The sequence below is a fragment of the Suillus clintonianus genome, assembly GCF_016758775.1.
Source record: "Suillus clintonianus strain FC179 chromosome Unknown DEU56scaffold_170, whole genome shotgun sequence".
In the NCBI taxonomy this organism is placed as follows: domain Eukaryota; kingdom Fungi; phylum Basidiomycota; class Agaricomycetes; order Boletales; family Suillaceae; genus Suillus; species Suillus clintonianus.
Genome location: NW_024539394.1, coordinates 17,887 through 38,412, shown reverse-complemented (window position 1 = coordinate 38,412; position 20,526 = coordinate 17,887). Strand labels below are relative to the sequence as shown.

At 47.5% G+C, this 20,526-nt stretch overlaps 8 protein-coding genes across 8 annotated transcripts; 4 read left to right on the top strand and 4 right to left on the bottom strand.

Moving 5' to 3' along the window:
- Positions 1-1,108: 1,108 nt before the first annotated feature.
- Positions 1,109-3,437, bottom strand: DEU56DRAFT_919528 (uncharacterized protein; the record flags this gene model as incomplete). The annotated part of the gene is made up of 9 exons (XM_041358278.1): positions 1,109-1,288; positions 1,345-1,541; positions 2,342-2,485; positions 2,542-2,699; positions 2,740-2,755; positions 2,807-2,860; positions 2,915-2,957; positions 3,010-3,142; positions 3,193-3,437. The coding sequence occupies 9 exons, from the start codon at positions 3,435-3,437 to the stop codon at positions 1,109-1,111; spliced, it is 1,170 nt and encodes a 389-aa protein (XP_041201491.1).
- A 450-nt stretch (positions 3,438-3,887) lies between these two features.
- On the top strand, positions 3,888-5,342 carry DEU56DRAFT_841683 (kinase-like domain-containing protein). Its single transcript, XM_041355008.1, has 5 exons — positions 3,888-4,163; positions 4,214-4,498; positions 4,553-4,590; positions 4,639-4,957; positions 5,011-5,342. The coding sequence occupies exons 1-5, from the start codon at positions 3,975-3,977 to the stop codon at positions 5,260-5,262; spliced, it is 1,083 nt and encodes a 360-aa protein (XP_041201490.1). The 5' UTR covers positions 3,888-3,974; the 3' UTR covers positions 5,263-5,342.
- A 34-nt stretch (positions 5,343-5,376) lies between these two features.
- On the top strand, positions 5,377-6,557 carry DEU56DRAFT_187397 (SDHC, cytochrome b subunit of succinate dehydrogenase). Its single transcript, XM_041344975.1, has 6 exons — positions 5,377-5,485; positions 5,535-5,571; positions 5,623-5,783; positions 5,838-6,020; positions 6,073-6,327; positions 6,389-6,557. The coding sequence occupies exons 1-5, from the start codon at positions 5,428-5,430 to the stop codon at positions 6,156-6,158; spliced, it is 525 nt and encodes a 174-aa protein (XP_041201489.1). The 5' UTR covers positions 5,377-5,427; the 3' UTR covers positions 6,159-6,327; positions 6,389-6,557.
- DEU56DRAFT_187345 (Acetamidase Formamidase) lies at positions 6,216-9,204 on the top strand. Its single transcript, XM_041344974.1, has 25 exons — positions 6,216-6,327; positions 6,389-6,613; positions 6,673-6,686; positions 6,747-6,765; positions 6,815-6,834; positions 6,887-6,926; positions 6,983-7,037; positions 7,097-7,207; positions 7,256-7,290; positions 7,341-7,377; positions 7,433-7,480; positions 7,531-7,811; positions 7,872-7,888; positions 7,942-8,020; positions 8,068-8,073; positions 8,124-8,150; positions 8,200-8,277; positions 8,325-8,357; positions 8,408-8,438; positions 8,496-8,526; positions 8,580-8,641; positions 8,696-8,710; positions 8,759-8,808; positions 8,862-8,915; positions 8,967-9,204. The coding sequence occupies exons 2-25, from the start codon at positions 6,569-6,571 to the stop codon at positions 9,042-9,044; spliced, it is 1,266 nt and encodes a 421-aa protein (XP_041201488.1). The 5' UTR covers positions 6,216-6,327; positions 6,389-6,568; the 3' UTR covers positions 9,045-9,204.
- Positions 9,205-9,217: 13 nt separating this feature from the next.
- On the bottom strand, positions 9,218-11,835 carry DEU56DRAFT_896191 (uncharacterized protein; the record flags this gene model as incomplete). Its single annotated transcript, XM_041356412.1, has 6 exons — positions 11,587-11,835; positions 11,007-11,526; positions 10,229-10,951; positions 9,864-10,009; positions 9,718-9,810; positions 9,218-9,661 (listed from the first exon to the last, which is right to left on the bottom strand). The coding sequence occupies exons 1-6, from the start codon at positions 11,701-11,703 to the stop codon at positions 9,218-9,220; spliced, it is 2,043 nt and encodes a 680-aa protein (XP_041201487.1). The 5' UTR covers positions 11,704-11,835.
- Positions 11,836-13,450: 1,615 nt separating this feature from the next.
- Positions 13,451-14,539, bottom strand: DEU56DRAFT_748863 (casein kinase II, regulatory subunit; the record flags this gene model as incomplete). The annotated part of the gene is made up of 5 exons (XM_041349384.1): positions 13,451-13,490; positions 13,539-14,005; positions 14,054-14,163; positions 14,218-14,365; positions 14,480-14,539. The coding sequence occupies 5 exons, from the start codon at positions 14,537-14,539 to the stop codon at positions 13,451-13,453; spliced, it is 825 nt and encodes a 274-aa protein (XP_041201486.1).
- Positions 14,540-14,730: 191 nt separating this feature from the next.
- DEU56DRAFT_841671 (MBOAT, membrane-bound O-acyltransferase family-domain-containing protein) lies at positions 14,731-17,515 on the top strand. Its single transcript, XM_041355007.1, has 11 exons — positions 14,731-15,067; positions 15,123-15,190; positions 15,294-15,668; positions 15,719-15,832; positions 15,881-16,030; positions 16,081-16,278; positions 16,328-16,476; positions 16,526-16,700; positions 16,761-16,908; positions 16,967-17,033; positions 17,087-17,515. Exons 1-11 carry the CDS (start codon positions 14,809-14,811, stop codon positions 17,124-17,126), a joined length of 1,743 nt encoding a protein of 580 aa, XP_041201485.1. The 5' UTR covers positions 14,731-14,808; the 3' UTR covers positions 17,127-17,515.
- A 154-nt stretch (positions 17,516-17,669) lies between these two features.
- Positions 17,670-20,001, bottom strand: DEU56DRAFT_841667 (uncharacterized protein). The gene is made up of 10 exons (XM_041355006.1): positions 19,788-20,001; positions 19,605-19,733; positions 19,433-19,550; positions 19,299-19,381; positions 19,011-19,246; positions 18,892-18,958; positions 18,789-18,842; positions 18,606-18,736; positions 18,425-18,554; positions 17,670-18,371 (listed from the first exon to the last, which is right to left on the bottom strand). Exons 1-10 carry the CDS (start codon positions 19,797-19,799, stop codon positions 17,931-17,933), a joined length of 1,401 nt encoding a protein of 466 aa, XP_041201484.1. The 5' UTR covers positions 19,800-20,001; the 3' UTR covers positions 17,670-17,930.
- Between the last annotated feature and the right edge of the window lie 525 nt (positions 20,002-20,526).

Sequence of the window (20,526 nt, the reverse complement as noted above, 5' to 3'; positions counted from 1 at the left end):
TAAGACAACCCCGGGAGGGGCTTGACAATAAGGACATCCCGATTAGGCAACCGTAGTATTTGTTACAAAGGATGATGCATATCTGTGGTACTTTCACCTTGCGATACGATCCTTCTCCAGCCAGATGCACATTTCAGAACGTCCTACGCAGGGAAAGTTGGACTTGGTGGAAAAAATTTGCATGTAACACCACGGCGGGTGAGGTGTGGGCACATTATATGGGATCGAGGTGATAATTGAGTGCGAGTACCCAAGAACGGTGGGTGGATCAGTGGCGTTTCAGCTTCCTTGATTTATGCCTCAACCAAATGTGTAGGACTGTAAACCTGTTAGATAGAACAATACTGCATGCGACTCACTAGTAGCGGGCCCGGTAAACCAATTAATTTAGCGACGTCGACCAATCGACTGACTTGGAGTTGTGGTTGAAGGAATGTATTTGCGCGTGTTTGACAACCCCTTGCGGATTCAACATGTACAAACTGAACCTTCATGGTATTTTTTCTTTCGTTCCCCTCCACAATACCAACATGCATATGTATGATAGTCTCGAGCGGCCTTGCTTCATTTGATGTCTCTTCATGGTACCCAGCCGAATACATCCTGGTGGCAGGAAAGCCGAATCCTCGGTCAAAACATTGTTTTTATGCAGTCCTTCGCGAGCCATGAGTTGGATCTCTGTCTTCCCTCCTTGTCCTCCTTACTCCTCTGCCTTCTTATTGGCTGTGATCCCCAACATCTCGACCAACGCACCATTGTGTACAGGCGCCGCATTGCCCATTGCAGCCCCTGAAGTGGTTTTTTCGGTGCAATATCAAACAATCACACCTCATGCCGCGTGCAGACGTATATATGTACACGCGAGTAGTGTGTGGGATTGATATACTTACATGCTTTAGATAGGTATAATTTGGACTCGTACTTTAGTGAGTACCAGAAGAATGATTGTTATACTATGCGTGTAGCTTGTCGTTAGCCGTGCTTCTTTGCAAATAGGAAGAAACGAAGGCTTGAAACAACAGATATTAAAGCGAAGAATATGTTCTATCACTACAAGTGGCGTGGATGCAAGGTCGTGTTGTGCATTCAACCAGCGATGAAAAACTCTTCATTGTATTGTCGGTTCGTCAGGAAATTGCAGAAGGATGCGTGAAGGGGTCGGATTATGGAATCTGGGCTTGTGGTGCCGCTGAGGAGGGACCCCATGCGTTTTAAGCTCAACCTGATATTGGTCTTCTCGTGTTGGCAATGGCGCCTCGTGGCGTTCAGGGAAGCCGTGCCATCTTTGCTGGATGTACCTGTGGAACAGGATTAGTTCGGTTCTGATCGAGAGGTGGCTCATACATCCGTGATCTTCTCGATAATGGGGTCGAATATCCTGAGGGATTGGAGATATCTGTCCTTGAACTCGTCTGCAGCATCGAGATTCTTTTGCGCGGATTGGCCGGCAGATGCCACAGTTGTCACAGGTCCCGAAAGTGGATGCATGTGCCTCGCAGCCTCTTGTGCATCCCGATGTGCTGGTTGGGTATCAACCTGTGCTACCACAAAAATTTAGAGAGAGCGCAGAAACTGAAGGGCAAGTTTGAGAACCTACCTCGATATTCGGGGTCGAAGCACGTTCATGATTGACATTCGGGGAACAGGGCTACAGCTGCCGGGAGTCCCTGTTGTGCAATCTTAGCCGCATTCTAGGAACTCAGTACGCATGCTCGTGGACTCACAGAAATTCTGAACTTGTTCACACCGTCCCTAACCTTCCCCAGAAATCGACCAACCTTGCTACAGGGTCGGTGCCAGACGAATGCATCAATTTCAGTGATTTGGAGTGGGGCGAACCAAGTGATCTTCACGAGTCGCGTACAGGACAAATTGCCACATCAAATCTGATTGATCTCGATATTGGTCGCCGCTCCTCGAGAGTACATCCCGAACTTGAACACACTATTAATGCTGTGCTTTCCAGCCTCGCGGAGCAGAACCTGGGATTACGACTTGTGACGTTTTGTGTGATAACATCATTGCCGGAGTTTGAACTAACGGCTGCTTGTAAACTCTGAATCCAGCTGGAAGTGCCCGCACTCATCACCATCGTCACGACTTTTTCTAGCCCTGCGAACGCATCCAGAGACCTCCAGAGACCCACGAATGCCATATCCATATCAATGATATATTACTAATACGGTACTGTTGACTAGATATATTGAACGCGCTGCAACGTGCAAATCAATTTCATTGAGACGGTGGCTGATTGGTATCAGTATACAAATCAGATGAAGAGCCGACACCTATTGTCATTAATAAACATTACGCGATGACATTGGCAACAAATATGACATACCCCCATCCATCCCGACGTTCAATGTTGTGCCTGTCGATTCTGAATCAAAAGACACCACACTTTGGTTGATATTGTAGATAATATTGAATGTGCAGCAGCTGGGGCTGGGAGACGACGGTCTACTTTGTGAGGTCGAGGGTTTGACTGAGACATCAAGAAGTCTGTTAAGTGATATCACGGGCGATGATTGAGAAACTCACTGGTTCGATCATCATCTTCAAGTTCGTCTTCTTCGTTGGAGAGCGCCCTACCAAGTCGATCGATGATTGCAACGGCCTCTTGTGCTTCTTGTTCGGTATTTACATCCAGATTTATTTCCCGGATGTCTTCGTTCGGACAAAGACCTTCGACCGATCCACTGTATTAGATACGCGGACGCAGGGATATAATCTTCATACCGACCTGAAAGATTGTCTTGATCAAAGATATGTTTAGTGTTCCATCACAGGATGTGATGATACATACCTTCTTCTACATCACGTGGACTTTCCTCAATCGCGGACGAGAGACTTTCTAATGCTAACCAACAGAGCGGAGTGAGCGAGGGAAACTTTCCATTTCCTTCTGACATACCAATCTCCGGCAGCAATAGTCTGTTCAGGCCATCCGAAGTTCTCTTTGTCGCTATTTAACTACAATTCTGAGGTGCTGGCTGTTGTGTGACTTACTCTGATAGACGAGTAACTCCAATATGAGACTTTATGAAAGCGCTTTGCATCCGAGTTGCGTACGAAAAAGTTAACGAGCAGCTTGCGAAAAGATTTCTTTTGCTTCAACAGTTTGTCCCTGACAGCTGTCGTTCTGCGGGGATGGATAAGAAAGGCCTTTGAATGGGGTAAAAAAAAACCCACTCATCATATAGACGCTTGCTAGTCGTGTAAGCTTCAACGTAGACAGATTTTTGATCCGCTGAGAGGGTCTCATTTTCCAACAACTTGGCGAGCTCTTTCAAGGTCGCCAGCGATGATCGCAGATAATACTCGCCCTTTTCGTAATCTGACCGGCCCTTCACCGTGGTAAGAGTTGTAGGCGAGTCCGGAAATTGGCTCGCAGATTCCAGTGGCGTGGCTACCGGGGTCGTCGTCGGGGGACCCATTGGTTAGCACTAAAATGACAGAAGTTGGTAGGATGTATCGCGCTGATTGCCTTGGTTATATACAAAGACTGATACGAGCGATCAGAGATTATAAGTCCAAAGAGCAAGGACAACAATATTCAGTTCCTCCACAAGAAAATTACGGGAACATAGCGACTGGCAGTGCCAGTGGTGGACGAAGTCTGTTTGACGCTCGAGAGCAATACTGATTCCTCGATATCGATGAGATAAAAACTTGATATTTGGGTAAAAGTTTCCTATCAGAGTACTTTGCAGATACGTACTGGATACTATGAATATATGAATTGCTGTGCTTTGCCTGTACATGAGATAAGTAAGTGAGTAACTTGGGGGTCCATGTGACAAGCACAGTGACGTTTCACTATTATGTAATTACCAAGTTGGTTCTGAAGTCCGCGTTATAGCTACCTAGCCGCGGCCGAAGTCCGAAATTTACCCTTATAGGTCCATATTTGTTCTCTATGGTCCAGAACCGACACCTTTAGTTCACACCACAGCTCAGCCAGTTTTCTTAGGATGGACTCCGTGTCAGCCTCCGCTGCTCAATCCCAACTTTCCGAACACGAGATTTGGTGGAGGGACCACTACGACTTCCTCAAAGAAAAGGGCTACAAGCTACGAAGTCGCTACACTCCAGATTGGGTACCATCTTGGACGAATACCAACAAAATTGACATAAATTGCGAGGATGGAATCATGGCACGAGTAGGTGCTTCAACAATAGCAATGTTGGTCAACTACCACGTGTCCTTCAGCACTATCATCTGTTAGACGCACAGCGCATCCAAGATGGCGCTCGTGTATCACTCAAACGTATAAACATAAAGATGCACCCGTATGAGATAGAAATCGGCCGTTATTTCTGTAGCTCCCTTCTCAGTCAAGATCCAGCCAACCATTGCGTGCCAATCTATGATGTTCTGCAGGTGCCCGCCGATGGTAATCTTGCAATACTTGTCATGCCGTTACTTCGATATGCTACGGATCCCTATTTTGACACGGTTGGAGAAGTTGTAGACTTTATCCACCAGCTTTTTGAGGTAAGGTCTCGATTGATTGATTCACGTCACATCACTTATTTCTTTCATTTGAAGGGGCTGCGCTTCATGCATAGACATCACGTCGCTCACCGGTAAGTTTTCTAGTTGTTCGAGTGATTTGTCTCATGGCCTGGGCATAGGGATTGCATGCAGCTAAACATAATGATGGACGGCAGCATGTTCAAAGACGCATGGCATCCAAGCGACCAATATATGTCGGTGGACCTCAAACGCCCGGCCAGGCATCGCACACGCACGCAATCTCCGCCACGATACTATTACATAGACTTTGGCATCTCCCGCAAATATGATGCGTCCGATTCCAATCCACTAGAAATACCCATATATGGTGGAGACAAAGGAGTACCAGAGTTCGCGCAAGCCTACACCAAACCTTGGAACCCTTTCCCAACTGATGTTTGGTATCTTGGGCATGCCATTCAAGAAACCTTTCTCGATGTAAAGTGCAATGTTGACTTCTCATTCCTCACACTCTGATTTTGACAAAACAGTGTTACTCGGGTGTGGAATTCCTGAACGGTCTGGTGTCGGACATGATGCACTCAGATCCAACACAACGTCCGAACATGGACGAAGTTTTTTCTCGGTTCCAGGTTCTACGTCAGGGCTTCAGCAACTGGAAATTACGTTCCCGAGTGGCTCATGATGACGAGAGATCTGTTTTTGATTTCTTAGCCTATTGTGCCCGTCGTATTCAGTACATAGTGCGCAGGATTCCCCCAACGCGTACCTCGCTGTTATAGGCTTCTTTGTAACCAGTCTCCTACAATGCACAACTTGAAGTTTTCTGCCCTTGGACATAAGTCCTCGAATTTATGGAGTGTGAAGTGTGACAAGATTTCCCACGATCCGATTCCGTCTATCACCGACGGTCAGTTTCCGCTTTCTCTCCTTTACCATACTTCATCATGATGTCCGCTCGTATTGTTGGTTCTACGAGGAGAGTAGCGTTCGCCTCAGTGACCGGTTAGTGCCATCATAATTGGAAAGTGGTATACTAACATGCTTAATACAGGGAGATCAACTGCCTCGCCTTCCGTAATTCTCAAGCGGTAAGATGTCTTTTGCGCCATTTTGAAATATCATTTCTAAATGTAATTTAGTGGTGTGCAGATACAATCCCTGTCTCCATCAGCGTCGGAAGCAATTCTGAACGCCCAGCGTCTCAAACGCCCTTCCAGCCCTCACTTCACAATATACCAGCCTCAACTAACATGGCTTAGCTCGATTGCAAACCGCGCAACTGGCGGTGCGCTTAGTGCACGTATGTCCGATTCCTCATAAATGACTGAAATATAGTGTCACTGACCTCATTAAGTCTTGTACGGCTTTTCGCTAGCATACCTCGTTGCTCCAGATACTTTCGACAGCGCACATATCATCGAGTTCGTCGGAGGGCTTCCAGACTACGTGAAGTACACCGGCAAGGTGATTCTGGCTGCGCCTTTCACTTTCCACTTCTGGAATGGTTTGCGACACTTGAGTTGGGACATGGGTAAATGTATGTTATTTGTGTTTTGTTTAATTGATGTCTGCTCATGTAGCTTCTGAAGTTTTGAGTCTCACAGGAGCTTACAGGGCTGGGTATGCTGTTTTAGGGGCCACAGCTGTATCTACAGCTGCATTGGTTTTCATGTAAATGTGTGTAGAAGGCCACTTGAACTAGTACTGTCCTATATTGCTTCAGCTTATAGTGGCAAGTCACTAGCAATTGATCTTTGAGGTTCGCACGCATTTATGAAAATGGTACAATATTGTGCATGCTTTATGAACTTGCTATTATCTGGGAGTGCGCGTGACCATGGTAGGTGAGAATCTCGGCTTAGTGCGCTGCTCCGTTCTGACGTTACCAACTGGTCCAAAATTAAGCCTTTGGCATGAGCCTGTGTACAGGATTGCCAAGTACTCATAAAGCTCCCATGACAAGATAACGCGGACCGCTGGTCTTATCAAGAGCCATTATAAGCCAGTGGCTTCAATCGATGTTCCGCTCCCTTCGACTTAGCTTTCTCCTCGCAAACCTCGTCAAACGCAAGACGCGATTAACTCATGGCAACTGTAGCGAACTCCGTAGCTCACCCAACCTTGATTTCGGTACGCAGCTGCGTCCAGTTCACCCTGCAAAAGTTGACAATTGAACATTTCCTCTCTAGGCTGATCCTTTTATGTAGGTTTTTGGGTTGAAGTTCGTACGTCTTGAGCGCTCATGATGTCAATCGGTTAAAAGTCCTGCAAGGGAACAGAAGGTTTGCTCCTTGTGTCTTTGTAATTAGAGCATTTGCTAACGTTTTCCAGGGCCTCCACAACCGCTGGCAGTGAGTTAATAAGCTTTTCGTTCCTCAATCGATCCCATGACCCTGTTCGCAGTCCCGACATCCCTGCTGTTGCCACAGTCAAACCCGGACAGGTATGTCATGTGTCCCTGAATGTAGACATCTGTCTCACGTTCGATTATTTGCACAGGTATTCAATATCGAATGTGTTGACTGGACAGGAGCGCAGATCGGTAACAACGACAGTACGTGCACGGGCTTTCGTCATCATAGAGCTTTGCTTAAATGTGATTGTTTTCGTCAGCGAGCGATGATATCAGAGACGTAGACCTGACCAGCGTTCATAATCTGTCCGGTCCAATCGCCGTGGAGGGTGCCGAGCCTGGAGATTGTCTTGTGGTTGACATTCTTGATGGTATGCCGTACCTGATTGCTCGTCTATGTCCCATTTATTCGTTCATAGTCAGACCATTTGACAAGATGCCCTGGGGCTACACTGTAAGGACTCACAAAAATGATAATTTAGCAAAGCGCCTAAAGTGCAACAGGGTATTTTCGAGCTCGAGAACGGTGGTGGGTTGTTTGGTGAGCGAATTTAGATGGCATGCTCCGCGTCTTTCTAATTCAACATTTTACGTAGCTCGCGAGTTCCAGAGCAGAGCTGCAAAGGCTATCTGGGATTTCCATGGTTTGTATCTGTCTACAATGCATGCACAACCTAACGACATGCCTTTCCAGGCGTGTATGCCACTTCAAGGCACATTCCTGGCGTGCGCTTCGCTGGCGTGTCGCATCCTGGTTTGATTGGCACAGCACCATCCGCTGAGCTGCTTGCAACCTGGAACAAGCGTGAAGGTGCCCTTATTGAAGCTCACGCTAATTCAGTTCCTCCTGTCGCCTACGGCCCATTGGTACCAGGCGCATATGTCGGCCAAGAACTTCCTGATGATGTACGAGGGAAAATCTACCGCGAGGGCGCGCGGACGATTCCTGGAAGAGAACATGGCGGTAACTGTGATGTAAGCTTCCCTCAAACAAGCCTTGGTTATCTCACCTCGCTGTAACTGTCTGCTTCATAGATCAAAAACTTGTCAAGGTAAAGAAAGTTCGCTGCAGGCTTCCGTTGTTATTCACATACTTTGGATCAAGGGGCTCACGTTGCTATTTCCCTGTTTTCGTGAAGGGGGCAAACTTGTCTGTTGGCGATCTCCACTTCTCTCAAGGAGATGTAAGTGTCTTAATCACGCAGTTGCACTCATGCTAACATTCCGACAGGGCGAGGTAGGCTAGAATCTGTCAGCGCGTCAATGATCTGAATGAATGCTACTTAGCTGTCCTTCTGTGGCGCCATCGAAATGGTATGTATTTTTGGAATCTTGACCTGCTCTCACTAATGCGGGTTGTCAGGCTGGAATCGTCACTTTCAGCACTAGCATCATCAAGGGTGGTGTTGAGAAGTTTGCTATGAAACAACCCATCTTCTTGGTATGTACTGGTCTCAGGTGGACACTCACCGGTGCTGACCGTCACAGCCCTCTCCTGTCGATCCGCTATACTCTGCAAAAGTAAGGGCAGACGCACATCATCTGTTTTGGTCGCTGACCCAAGTTGCTAGTTGATCTTCCAAGGGATCAGCGTAGATTACCGTATGCATGGGCACACTGAATCCGACATCATGCATTATTGATGATACCATTTAACAGACGGCGATGGTACCCAGTACAACATGGATGCGTCAGTGTCTTTTCCCTTGACATATTGATGCGTAGCTCAATGCTTCTACTTAGCACGGTGGCATACAAACAGGCTGCTCTGAACGCCATCGCTTATCTTATGAAGATTGGTTACAGTAAGCCCTGCGTCGCAAAATGAATCGTCTACTGATCAGCGAGTATGACCATAGCCCGTGAACAAGCATGTAAGTGTGTGTTCTGTGAGAGAAAGATAGGTGCTCATCCTCATTCAGACCTTTTGATGTCTGCTGCGCCGGTGGAAAGCCATATTGGTGCGATTGTGGTAAGTCAAGTCCAATCTGAGTTCCTCGACAGTTTGATTCAGTTTTATCTCAGGACTCTCCAAATGCTTGTGTGACTCTCGCTCTTCCCTTGGGGATCTTCGAACACGTGAGTTCGTCGTAATACATATAGTCAAATCAGCTAAATCAGGTGTAAAAGGACATTTTACCCAAGGATGAAGGTTTGAAGAAGCTGGAATTCGGGCAATGTGCTGTGCGCAGCGATGGCGTACTGTAAAAGATGGTCAAGACCAGACAACGACGATGTATTACAATTGACGCGCGCGCAAAAATTTTGTACAGTACTATACAGAGGGTTTCTTACACTGGAAGTTTTAATTCCGCCTCGAAACAACAACAATTTGGAATGACTGTTCCTTCTCGTACAGGTAATTGCCGCAAACAAGCAGGCTACTGTGTTGTGAAACTGAGACCGCGAGGGGCAGTCACATACCATACTGCTTTCAACATCTCTGAACCGGGTTTCACACTACTGCACACCCACTCGAACAGTCCATCATTCTTTCCAGCACGGTTTCCAGTGGTCAACCACCTTGCATGACACCCATCTCTCACCCGCACCGTGCCCGAGTCGATACCAGCCAGACCTTCAGGCTCTTGCAATGCGACTGTGACACGAGGGTCTGCAGGAAGCGGCAGGGATGTACGAACGATGACGTTGCTGACGGGGTGGCGGTGCGTGTTTTTGATGGTGGTCGTGATAGTATGCGTCGTAACCACCTTGCCATTGAGCACGGTGAAGTCGGGCAGTGAGTCGACACTGCGGCTGAACTGAGTGGTCACAGCAGGGTCGATACCAAGAGAGCAATGAATGGTTTGTGGCTGCTTGACGCTCTGATGTGATGTGCAAGGTGATAGGTCCCGGAAACTAATTATATGAAATAACGTACCGTGATGTCGCTGTCAGAAACGTGTTTTCCATCCAGGCGAGTGTGAACGGTGCCAGGAGTCAGAACATAGTTGCTGGAATTTAGAATATCGCACTAGAGTGGTAGATATGAGGCAGATACGATGACATAAACGAAACACCACCCACAGTAAAAAAGACGCGGGTATCAATGCTTGGTACTGCGATTCTTGTAAATATCGCTTTCAGTGGGATGGTTGCTATGAGAACGTGATGGCATCCCCCTGCTGCACGACTTGGAATGGACACTTTTGCAGTCGCTGTGTGGGTAACGTCTTTGTCGGGCTACGAAAAAACCATTGTCGGACCTGCTAGTAATAGGGAACAATCATGACTCACCTGTGCCAACACCACGCTTTCTCCATCTTGGTGCTGCGGCGAGGATGGCACTGGAGCGGACGGAAACGGCACTGGCAATATATGAACTTGCGTCAAATTTGGTGCTTGTTGGTTGAAGCTAAGGGTGTTCTCTGTCGTGGTACCCCCGCCGAAACTCGACACATTTGAGTTCTGTGGGGATGAATATGGGGGAGGTTTAGATCCAAAGAGACCTGAAGTTGTGGCGGTGGGTTGTGCTGGAAATTGAGAAGCTCCGAACGCCAACGTTGAACCTGCAATTGGCTGCGTTGATGTAGATCCAAAGAGACCTGAAGTTGTGGCGGTGGGTTGTGCTGGAAATTGAGAAGCTCCGAACGCTAACGTTGAACTTGCAATTGGCTGCGCTGAAGTAGATCCAAAGAGACCTGGAGTTGTGGCGGTGGGTTGTGCTTGTGAAGCTCCGAACACGTTGCCTGCTGCAGGTCCCTGTGCGGCCCCGAATGAGGCTTGGCTGGAGTCTGCTTGGTGAGAAGCACCAAAAGCGCTTCCAAATAGGCCTTGGCTTGCTTGCTGTGTTGAGGGCATAGCACTTCCGAATAATGAACCATGTCCTGGTGTTTTCCACAATGGCGTAATTTGGGGCTTAACTGCCGATTCATGGTACGAGTCAGGCTGCACCAGGGGCCCTTGTTGCCTGATCTCTGTCCTCTTTGGCTCAGGTAGTCCTCCTGAAGGAGCACGGGACTTGGCTGTCGTCACCGCAAGCTCCACATTATCCCAATTCTCCCCGGTAGACTGAAAAATGAGGCATCGATAAGTGAGAGAAACTGATGGAGAAGGGACACCGTCAATAGTCGTGACATGCATCTCGTATTCTGGTTTCCATGTAGCGCTAACCCCTAGTGAGAACTCGGTGAGATGAAAGTGCGGTAACTTGATGGTAAGATAACTCACTGTACTTCAGTTCCAGCTCAGCGATTGTAGCCGTGCGGCCAGAAACTGGTGCAATAACAACAGTGGCTTTCGTCACCAAGGAGAGGGACTCGAGGTAAAGTCGGTGTATTTCTTTGTCTAACTCCTTCGTGACGTCCTTGATCTGTTGGTCAAGTACCGCAATGACCTCAGATCGACTCTTGCCGATTTCTACGAACTCATCGAAGAACGTAACGAGTTGTGCAGGTTCCGCCACAGATGGAGCATCTCCTTTGGCAAGGGAGTTCATGTACGTCGACAGGAAGGCGAAGCTTTGTTGCCTTAGTCGACGCTCGTCCTCCAAGCGTGTGCACTCGGCCTTCAGATCACGAAGGACATCACTACTGACAGGATCAACATTGGGCCGGCTGTGGCAGTAGTAATCCATGACTAGCAGATCATCTGAACCAGTGGTCACACATGCCCGAATTCCACTGATATGCAGGTTGGGAAGGTTTGAAATCTCGATGACCTGCGACCCGACCTGCGACCCGTCCTGAGCCTATTATGTAGTAGTAGTAAGTGTTGTGGAAGTTGCTGAGGTCAATCACAATGCACGTACTAGAGACTGGGTAAAGTCGAGGGGAAAAACGCGAGTGACCTCAGCTAGTAAATCAGAACTGAAGATCTTCACGGACTTGATGGGAAAGTCAGTTGCAGAGAGAGTTATCACATTCATCCTGAGTGGGAGCGCAGAGCAGAGAAGGTGCGGTACATATGCAAGTCTTATAAGCCTCGAGCAAACTTTGAGTCAGGTAACAAGTTGACAATTGCATCGCCTTTCAAATTTCAAGCATGGCGGAACCGTTCGAGAACCAGGGGTATTAAGTAACCGGAATATTAATGATAACCGACTGCCGACTCGGAGTCTATCAGGCACGTGGGGCCTAGCCTCAGGACGACCTCTGCTAGAGACAAAGTTCAGCTGAGGAGCATATGCAGAGACTTTCTTCGTCAGTCCTGGTGCAATGATCAAAACTTTCACTTCTGGTGCTCTGTACATGAGATCGAGGACAATACTCTATCACTCAAGTCTTTACCCCAACAGCACTCTTCCATTTCTGTTCCCTTGGAACGTTGTTCTTCTCAATCTCTGAATAAGAGAATGAGCCTCGTCTCTAATTTCTAGTCCATTTCACTCTCCTCTCGGTTGATCGAGAAGGGCCGGAGGTTGTGTAGGAAACTGGATCAAATAAATGAGAAAACAATAAGCAGAACCAGACGTCCTCATACTTGCAGCATGTCTTTATACATCACTCTCATTCCCCAACCGGGCATCTAACTCCTCATGCTGGATGTCCAGTGAACTCAAGGGGCAGGACGCGCAGACTTGCAGCAATGTCAACTTTCCAGAGGCCCGCTAAGGAATGACTATCTTCATTGGTCTTGGTACCTAGAAAATGCAATCAAGAATATCACAAGAGAGCGAGAGAAAGGGTTCCTTCTGGACCATTGATGAGCGCCTTGATGTCTACACAATTCTCGTCAACTCGAGCTGCATGATTGGCTAAGTCAGACAAAAATATGGGCCAAAGGAACTCCATAAACCTGGTTAGACAAGGGTGTCTCTTCTCGCACTTCGCGGACGATGGCATGCGGTTCTGCTCCTTTTTCATCTCAAGTACCCAGGGTCAGGAGTTTCAATGAATTCAATCCTTTGATAGCTGCTTGCGCTTGGATGACAATTGCTTCACGGGCCAGCACTGCCTTCATAGATGATAGTTCGTTCCCATATGGGTGACTTTATACCCTTGGCTACGTTCTTGGGTGCGACAGATTTGATAAAGAAAACCGCCATGATCGGCATCGGCATCATACTTGGATATAGTCTGTAATTATGCGCGTCAATCAATGTAGTTGGACGTATAATTATAGCCTTGAACTACCTCGAGCCATTAAAATAACTCAAAGTACAGCGCCGAACAATCTGAAATGTGTGAGAGGTAATCATTTATAAGAAGAGTGGTGCAGAGAAACTTAAATCGTCTACGGAGACGAGCAAGAGCTGCGGAGTGAACCATGTAGACGGAAGATGTCCGGGGATATGGAAAAGTATCGTGCCGATCTTCTCATCTTTCAGGCGCTGGGTGGCCTGAGCTTCTCATTAGCGAGAAGTCTTTCATCTTCTCAGTAACAGCCACTGATGATGTTCATATGGATATGAAAACTCACATCTTCCTTCACCTCTCCGGCATAGCCAACGCCTCCTTTCGACCTCTTCCCCACTGGCAAAGACATATAATAGCTATCGTCGTCGTCATCCGGAGTAGACGATGAAGAGTGCAGATCACTTTTCCGTCGTTTTTGATTTGTGAGAACTCTCTTTGGAGGTTTGCTGACTCTGCTCACAGAATGTGAATTTCAACGCAGTGAGCCCAATGCACTGATATGATATGATCGCGATTTAAAGAAGTAAAACAAATAATTTAACTGAGGTCCTCGAGCACTTCGAGTCGTGCTATCTGTCTACACATTACGCATGAGAAAGGTCTTGGAAACAATAAACTAGCTCACCTATCACGAACAGCCTCTTGCCATCTCTGCAACTTTGCAGTCTCGTTCAACTGAAACCCATATATCCTTGGTCGATATCTTTCCGCTTTCAATGCGACACCTGAAGTGCTGCCCGTCTCTCCAACACTCTCGGAAATTTCTGGTTCCTCCTTCGCTCTCCTACTCTTTCTGCTTGAATCGTTTTCAAGACCACGAGAGCTTGGAGTGGGGTCAACAGGGCCGGCTTTCGGTGGCAGAAGACTAGGGTACACAAGGAACAATAGGTGAGGGAAGGACGTGCCAAAGTAAGCGCCATCAATGGAGCCATGGCGCGACGATTTGGGAGAGTAGACATCCTCGCATCGGCCGCAGTATAATTTAACTGATTTTTCGTAGGGCGTGTCACTGAGGCCCACCGGAAGCAGTGGCTGAGATTGGCAGAGTACTCGCGGGCATCGACCAAAATCCACTCGCTTGAATTTCTCGAGCTGAAAGGAGGTGAGGAAACGTTAGCGGTGAGAGCAGGCAGACGATACCATTTTAGCAAGTCCGCGGGCGGTAACGATCCATCGAGCATGGATTAGACCATACAACAAACGGGCCTGGACATCGAGTGCACCGCGTAGCTCGTCTTGTATGTCGTCGTCTAGGAATCGATGGCTCTCAGTCACAGCCTATCAAAGTGGCTTAAAAAGTGTACCGAGATTATCCGTGATTAAATCGAGCGCTTGTGCATAGTTTGAAACTTCGTTGTTGAGGCCGGTGAGATTGAATCTATCTAGGATATAGTCCTCTTCGACTTCACAGAAATATTCGTTGCCCTTGGATGAAAGAAACCACGATATCCACTTCGACTGGGTTTAGTATGCAGCATGTCCGTCGTGACTTGGTTTCTCACCGAACTGGAAACCGATGAAGCAGCACAGCTTCAGTTGGGCATGACGGTTAGGAAATCAAAGGACCCACTTAGAGTATTCAGAATCTGAGCCCGTGGAAATGTCGTCCACTGCGCGTCCAAGCATTGTATCAGCTATGCAGTCAAAAAAAATTCCTTCACTGAGGAACTGACTGGCAATACACAGTAGATGTCAATGGAACCATGATGCGATTCGAATTTCCAAGAAACAAGACCACGGCCTGCCACTGTCCACATAAGGAAGAAATTTCTCGCATCACTAACGCGGACGAGTTGTCAAACGCCTCCTGCGATTCTCCAACTTGCAGCCTGCCGATGGACTCGACTTGAAACCTCGCAGAACCAATACACCTTCCTTCCAGAAATACGGAGTTCATGCTCAAGGACGTCGTGATCGATATGCCGACAGACATGCGAAACCAAGAAGGCAATTTCTCGAGATTCGACCTCGACTACAATCCGCCAAAGCCAGGGGGAATTACATCACTCACCGTCGATATTGCTGCTTCAAGTCGCATCCCAAACGAACCACGCCCTCCTCAAAGGTGGAAAACTCCAGAATTTGTCTTCTACTATGTGGTCGCTTTGTTTGCGATCCCTTTCATGGCATGGGTACCTATCCACTTGAGTTCACGTATGTAGCATTTTGTTGCAAAAGGTCGTTTATAATGCTGATGAAACGTCGTTAGCTTTACATCCGAATTATCCATATTATCGCCATAGATTGTCACCAGGCTGGATGTTTGGACGCGAAGTTGTGAGTGTCGTATTTTGTTGGCATGGAGCCTGGCCGATTTCTGCCTCTTGATTCATGCAATATCCGGAATCACAAAATAATTCCCTGACCTTTATTCTTGCAGGATAACAGTGATACCCAGTATCGATCATTTCGCAACAACATACTCCCACTCTCACTCCTTGTCCTGCTTTTCATCGCTCTCAAGTATATATATACACGGTCTGTATTGCGCTCTGCCTCAAGTATACCCTCGGATAAGCTTTACCTGATTCCGTTTTTCCTCGCGTTCTCTGCTCTATACCTTATTGGCCTTCACGGGACGAGCATCTTCAAGATTATATTCATCCTGACCACTAATTACTGGATTGCTAAGACATCCAGAGGATCACGCATGGGACCACTGCTGACATGGATTTTTAACGTTTTAGTCTTATTCGCCAATGACATATATGGCGGATATCGGTACGCCAATTTCCACCCTTCATTAGAAGTTTTGGTGCGTCGTTGTAGGTGTCTATTATGAATAGCGTCTGACTTTCTATGCAGGACGCATTCCAAGGCATTTATCCGCGTTGGCACATAAACTTCAATATCACTATGCTGAGATTGGTGTCATTCAACATGGATTACTATTGGGCCCACAATTCTCGCGGAGGAGAAGTAAGCAACTAGCCTTCATATTCGTCTCTATCCTTATGCATCTCGAAGAGCTTGAGCTCTGCTTCCACCGAAAAGCAGAGAGCAAACACGCCACTCCCTCTAGAAGATTATACATATTGGAACTACATCGCTTATGTCCTCTATCCTCCGCTCTACATCGCTGGTCCTATTCTGACATTCAATAATTTCATGTGGCAGGTGCGGGACAACTATATTCTGTTTCATTCGCTTTCATTTATATTATGCAGTTGCACCATCCTACAGATATTCCCATACGCGCCCAAATCCGTTACTTGGTTCGTTTCCTCGTTAGTCTCCTGACCATGGAGTCCATACTACACTATATGTACGTTGTGGCTATCAAAGATGCCAAGGCTTGGCAAGGCTATACACCGCTGGAAATGAGTCTGATCGGCTTTTGGAATCTCATCGTCGTTTGGTTAAAAGTAAGTTTTTTTTGGAATGGTGTCTGATTTTGACTGATCATCTGAGTAGCTCCTTCTGCCATGGCGATTTTTCCGTCTCTGGTCTTTGGCATGCGGCATCGATCCACCTGAAAACATGGTGCGGTGCGTAGTCAATAACTACTCTACTCTTGGATTTTGGCGAAGTTGGCATCGGTCTTACAATCTCTGGGTTGTCCGGTTCGTCTGTTGTCTTAAATATGCAGGCTTCTTACTCACTGGCATACAGATACATTTACATTCCGCTCGGTGGCACAAAGAACACTGCACTGACAACTGCGCTCATTTTCTCATTTGTCGCGCTCTGGCATGATCTGTCTTTCCGCTTGCTTGCGTGGGGATGGCTCGTCACTCTTTTCATTCTACCTGAGCTGCTTGCGAGGTATCTTCTCCCCCAAACACAGGTTAGTCGATACCATCTTCGTGTTCTTACCTTCTGTGATTCATTGACTTCCCGCGGTCAGTACGGGCAATTTTCGTGGTATCGCCATGTCTGTGCAATTGGAGGTGTATTCAACATGTTGATGATGGCTTCTGCAAACCTTGTTGGATTTGTTATCGGTACGGAGGGGATAATGTATATGGCCAGCCAGATATTGGGAACGTGGCAAGGTGGGTCGCCTTTTGTTCTTTGTCACACGTCATAATGGACTATCTAATACTCCATTAGGATTCCGATTTTTGCTCGCGGCAAGCTGTATTATATTTGTGGGAATACAGCTTATGTTTGAGTACCGGTACGTTATTTCGCGGGAGCGTTTTCCGCTGTGATCACTCACCCGGTTCTCAGAGAAGAAGAGATGCGAAAAGGTGTTTACCGACGGTGTTAATGATTTGTCCGAGTCGTCATCGATCGTCCTAGCACTCTTAATTAGCATCCGACGCGTCCTGCGCCCTCCTATAGGAAACATCGTTTCCAAATCAAATACTTAGCGCCTTCGTCACCCCGAATTGGCTCGTTTACGAGCCCCGTTCGCTCGACGATGACGCGGTTGTATACAACATTGGACTAGAATTCAAGGGCGAGTCTACTAGAAATCATGTATGTGGACTGCGGAGGTAAGCCCCAGCCTGGCCTGATTTCAAGCAACGAGGGGGTTTCGAAAGGTTTCGAATGCACCAATACGAGACGTGCCTATCGATGCGTCATGATCTTTCGTCATTAGAGCTAACCAATGGTCGACCCTGTACAGCCCTGTACCTGAAGCCTGAAGTGTCATACTCCGTGTTCATTCTTCCCGGTCCGGAGATTTCTCACAGGTTCTCATACCTGAACAGAAGCCCTGAGGGAGTGCCGGGGAGTGCTGGCTTACGCAGGCCTGCGCTGGCGTGAGGAGATCGCTGACACTTCATCTGATAAGCACAATCACGCAGCTCGAACCTTGAAATTTGGTAATCTATTCAATAGCCCTGTGAGTAGCAAATACGACTGTAACGATAGTAGTGTTAATGTTAATGTGGTGGTATCCGAATGTCCTGAACTGAGAGATCAATAAAATAACAATGCAACGAGAGATTACAGAAAGGAACGATGAGCAAATGAGTGACTAGAGAGCGACGCCATTAAACGAAAGGAACGAGCAATATATGTGAATACACTAAACATAACATAATAAAGAGGGGAGGAGCACTCGTCATGCTCGCAAACGGAGACTACCCAGCCTTGCAGTGTTCATTTCTGCCTCCATGTCTAATGACCGCTGCTTGGCTCTCTCGCGGAGAAGGCCCCAATTGACCCACCAGTTGTCGGCTTCATCTTCAGCATCGTATCCGCAAAGTACTTTGAGTTGCTCCCATTGTTCGGAAGCTTCGCCGCCACAGAAAACACTTTCCCCTTGAGCAGTCTTGGCGCGCATGTCCTGATCGCGTTGTTCCTGCTGAGGACCAGCCGGCATCATTTGGAAATACATATTGCATTGTTCGGTATGCACGACACTGGCACAGCGATCTTCCCGGAGATCTTGAAATGCATGTAAAAACGTCGATATTTGGTCCTTATCTCGGAGATGGGAGAAAAGCTTTCCGAGTACAGCAGCGTCTTCTACAGCCATTGCGCCGCCTTGCAAGGATCCTGCCTGAGGGAAGAGTTAGCACAATGCGTCGTTCTCTGGGCAGAGTAGTAGCATACTGGAAGTGGATGTGCAGCTTCCCCTAGAATTACCATACGACCGTGTTCATCAACCCAATCCTCTATTGGTGGAACCATCTTGACCTGTACACGGGCAGGTGTGGCAGCCAGTTTGGTCATCTTTTGGAGTCTGAAAATCTTGATCAGCCTGAATGAACAAACATTATGAGATTGATTGTACCTCGGTTCGCACTCTCCAAGCTGCCGCCGCATCTCATTTAAATCTAGGCCTCCTCCCCAGCAATCATCGTCGGATAACCCCTTTTGCCTGGAAGGCACCCATAAATGTAGCGCATACTCGTCTTTACCTCCCTTCTCAGTAGCTGTTAGATTAAGCAAAGCACTTCACGAGTTGTTGGCATACCATACGAAACGCACAAGCCGAACGGTTGTTGCCCAGCCAAACATACATAGTCTCCTGAACATCACATTAAAGTCAATCATGATCGTGCGAGTGCGCAACTTACAACGGGTTGCTTGAAGAAGAGTGCTAATTGAGGGTCGGCTCTCATAAGCGCTCCCGGGACGGTAGTACTAAAGCAGTTAGATAATGAGTTTCATCCACAAAGTCTAGGACGATGCTTACTTGTAGAATAAATGTTGATATGGTGCTGCGTCGAAAATATCCTTACCGACAATTGCTTGTTGCACTAAACTCGAGCGGCCATCGGCGCCAATAATCACATCGGCCAGTAGTGTTTCCCCCGTGGACAATGTCACGTGGGGTCTATCACCGCTTACAGAGACAACAGTTGCTCCCGCTCGCACTTGAGCGCCCGCTGCTATAGCGGCCTCGTACAAAACTCGCCGGAGACCGTCGTGCTGTACGAGTGGATGGAATTAGTATGAAGCGAGGGCAGCAGATCATACATACATGCAGGAAGAGGAATTCTCCTCCAGTCTCTCGCAGTACCTCTTCTTCCCACCGGTGGGTACCAATAAACTCGCCTGTTTCATCTGTGTATGAAGTCAGTATAGGTTGGGGGTGGGGTGCCGATGTACACGCACAAATATCGACCTCCATAGCTCTCGACGTTATAGATACTTGCCGAAGAGGGCCCTCGAGGCCCCAATGAAAGAGAACTTTCGAGACGTTTGGAGGCAACCGAATGCCTCCGTGCGACATCTGTCCAGCGACGCATTGAGAATGCGACAGTGCAGCTAACTGCGGGATACCAACCTTTGAAACTTCTGCATCTGAGTATCGTTCGAGCACAAGTACGCGATGGCCGACTCGTCTAAGTGCTATCGCACATGCAAGGCCTGCGATTCCACCACCAACGACAACAAAGCTTATGGTCAATTCTGGCTGGAGAGGTTGAGTCAATATATTTGGCTAACGGCAAGATGCGATAGAACATACTTTATCAGACATTTGGGCCAGCAAAGATAGGAAAGTCAATGAAAAAGTTGAAGGGCTAGTCGGGAACCCGTCATGGGCAATGCATGTGCATAAATATATAGTTTAAAACTGCTCGCGAGTGCCAAAAAAAGAAAAGTAGGAGAACTACCGAAGTGCCTATTTTGCAACTGTCCTGGGCACGTGAACGGCGACTTGCACGGAACTTCGTAGGGTGGAAAAATCGGTTTGGTACATCTTCACCAAACCTTCGTGGGTCCTTTTGGTAATTTCGATCCCACTGGAAAACACTCATCGTGAGATGCCGGCATTGGGAGCTGATTCTTGCAATTTTCGGGGGTTCTCATCATGTGAGGGGTTCGTGCATTTGCAGTGTGGTTCAACTGGACTAATGAAGGACTTACTACTCATCCTTGAAGACATAGTACTTGTTATGGCCCGCCGCCGCGTGCAAGGCCAACATATACTGAGCGCCAACTCTTACATGATGCGTGATTGTAATATTAATTATACATAATCCTTTTAACCAACTCCTAACCAGGACTTTGGATGCACAGGTGCTGAATTGAAAACAGTTCCCCTTGAAGCTTCTCTGTACAGGGACGGGTCACGGCGTCAACGGATGACAACTTCTTGGTATACTACATACACTTACCCAACGGACCCGACGGTTTGTCCATGCGGTGATCGTACATATTACTTCTGCGTTGTCAACCATCAAATTTATAATCTGTTAGGCACC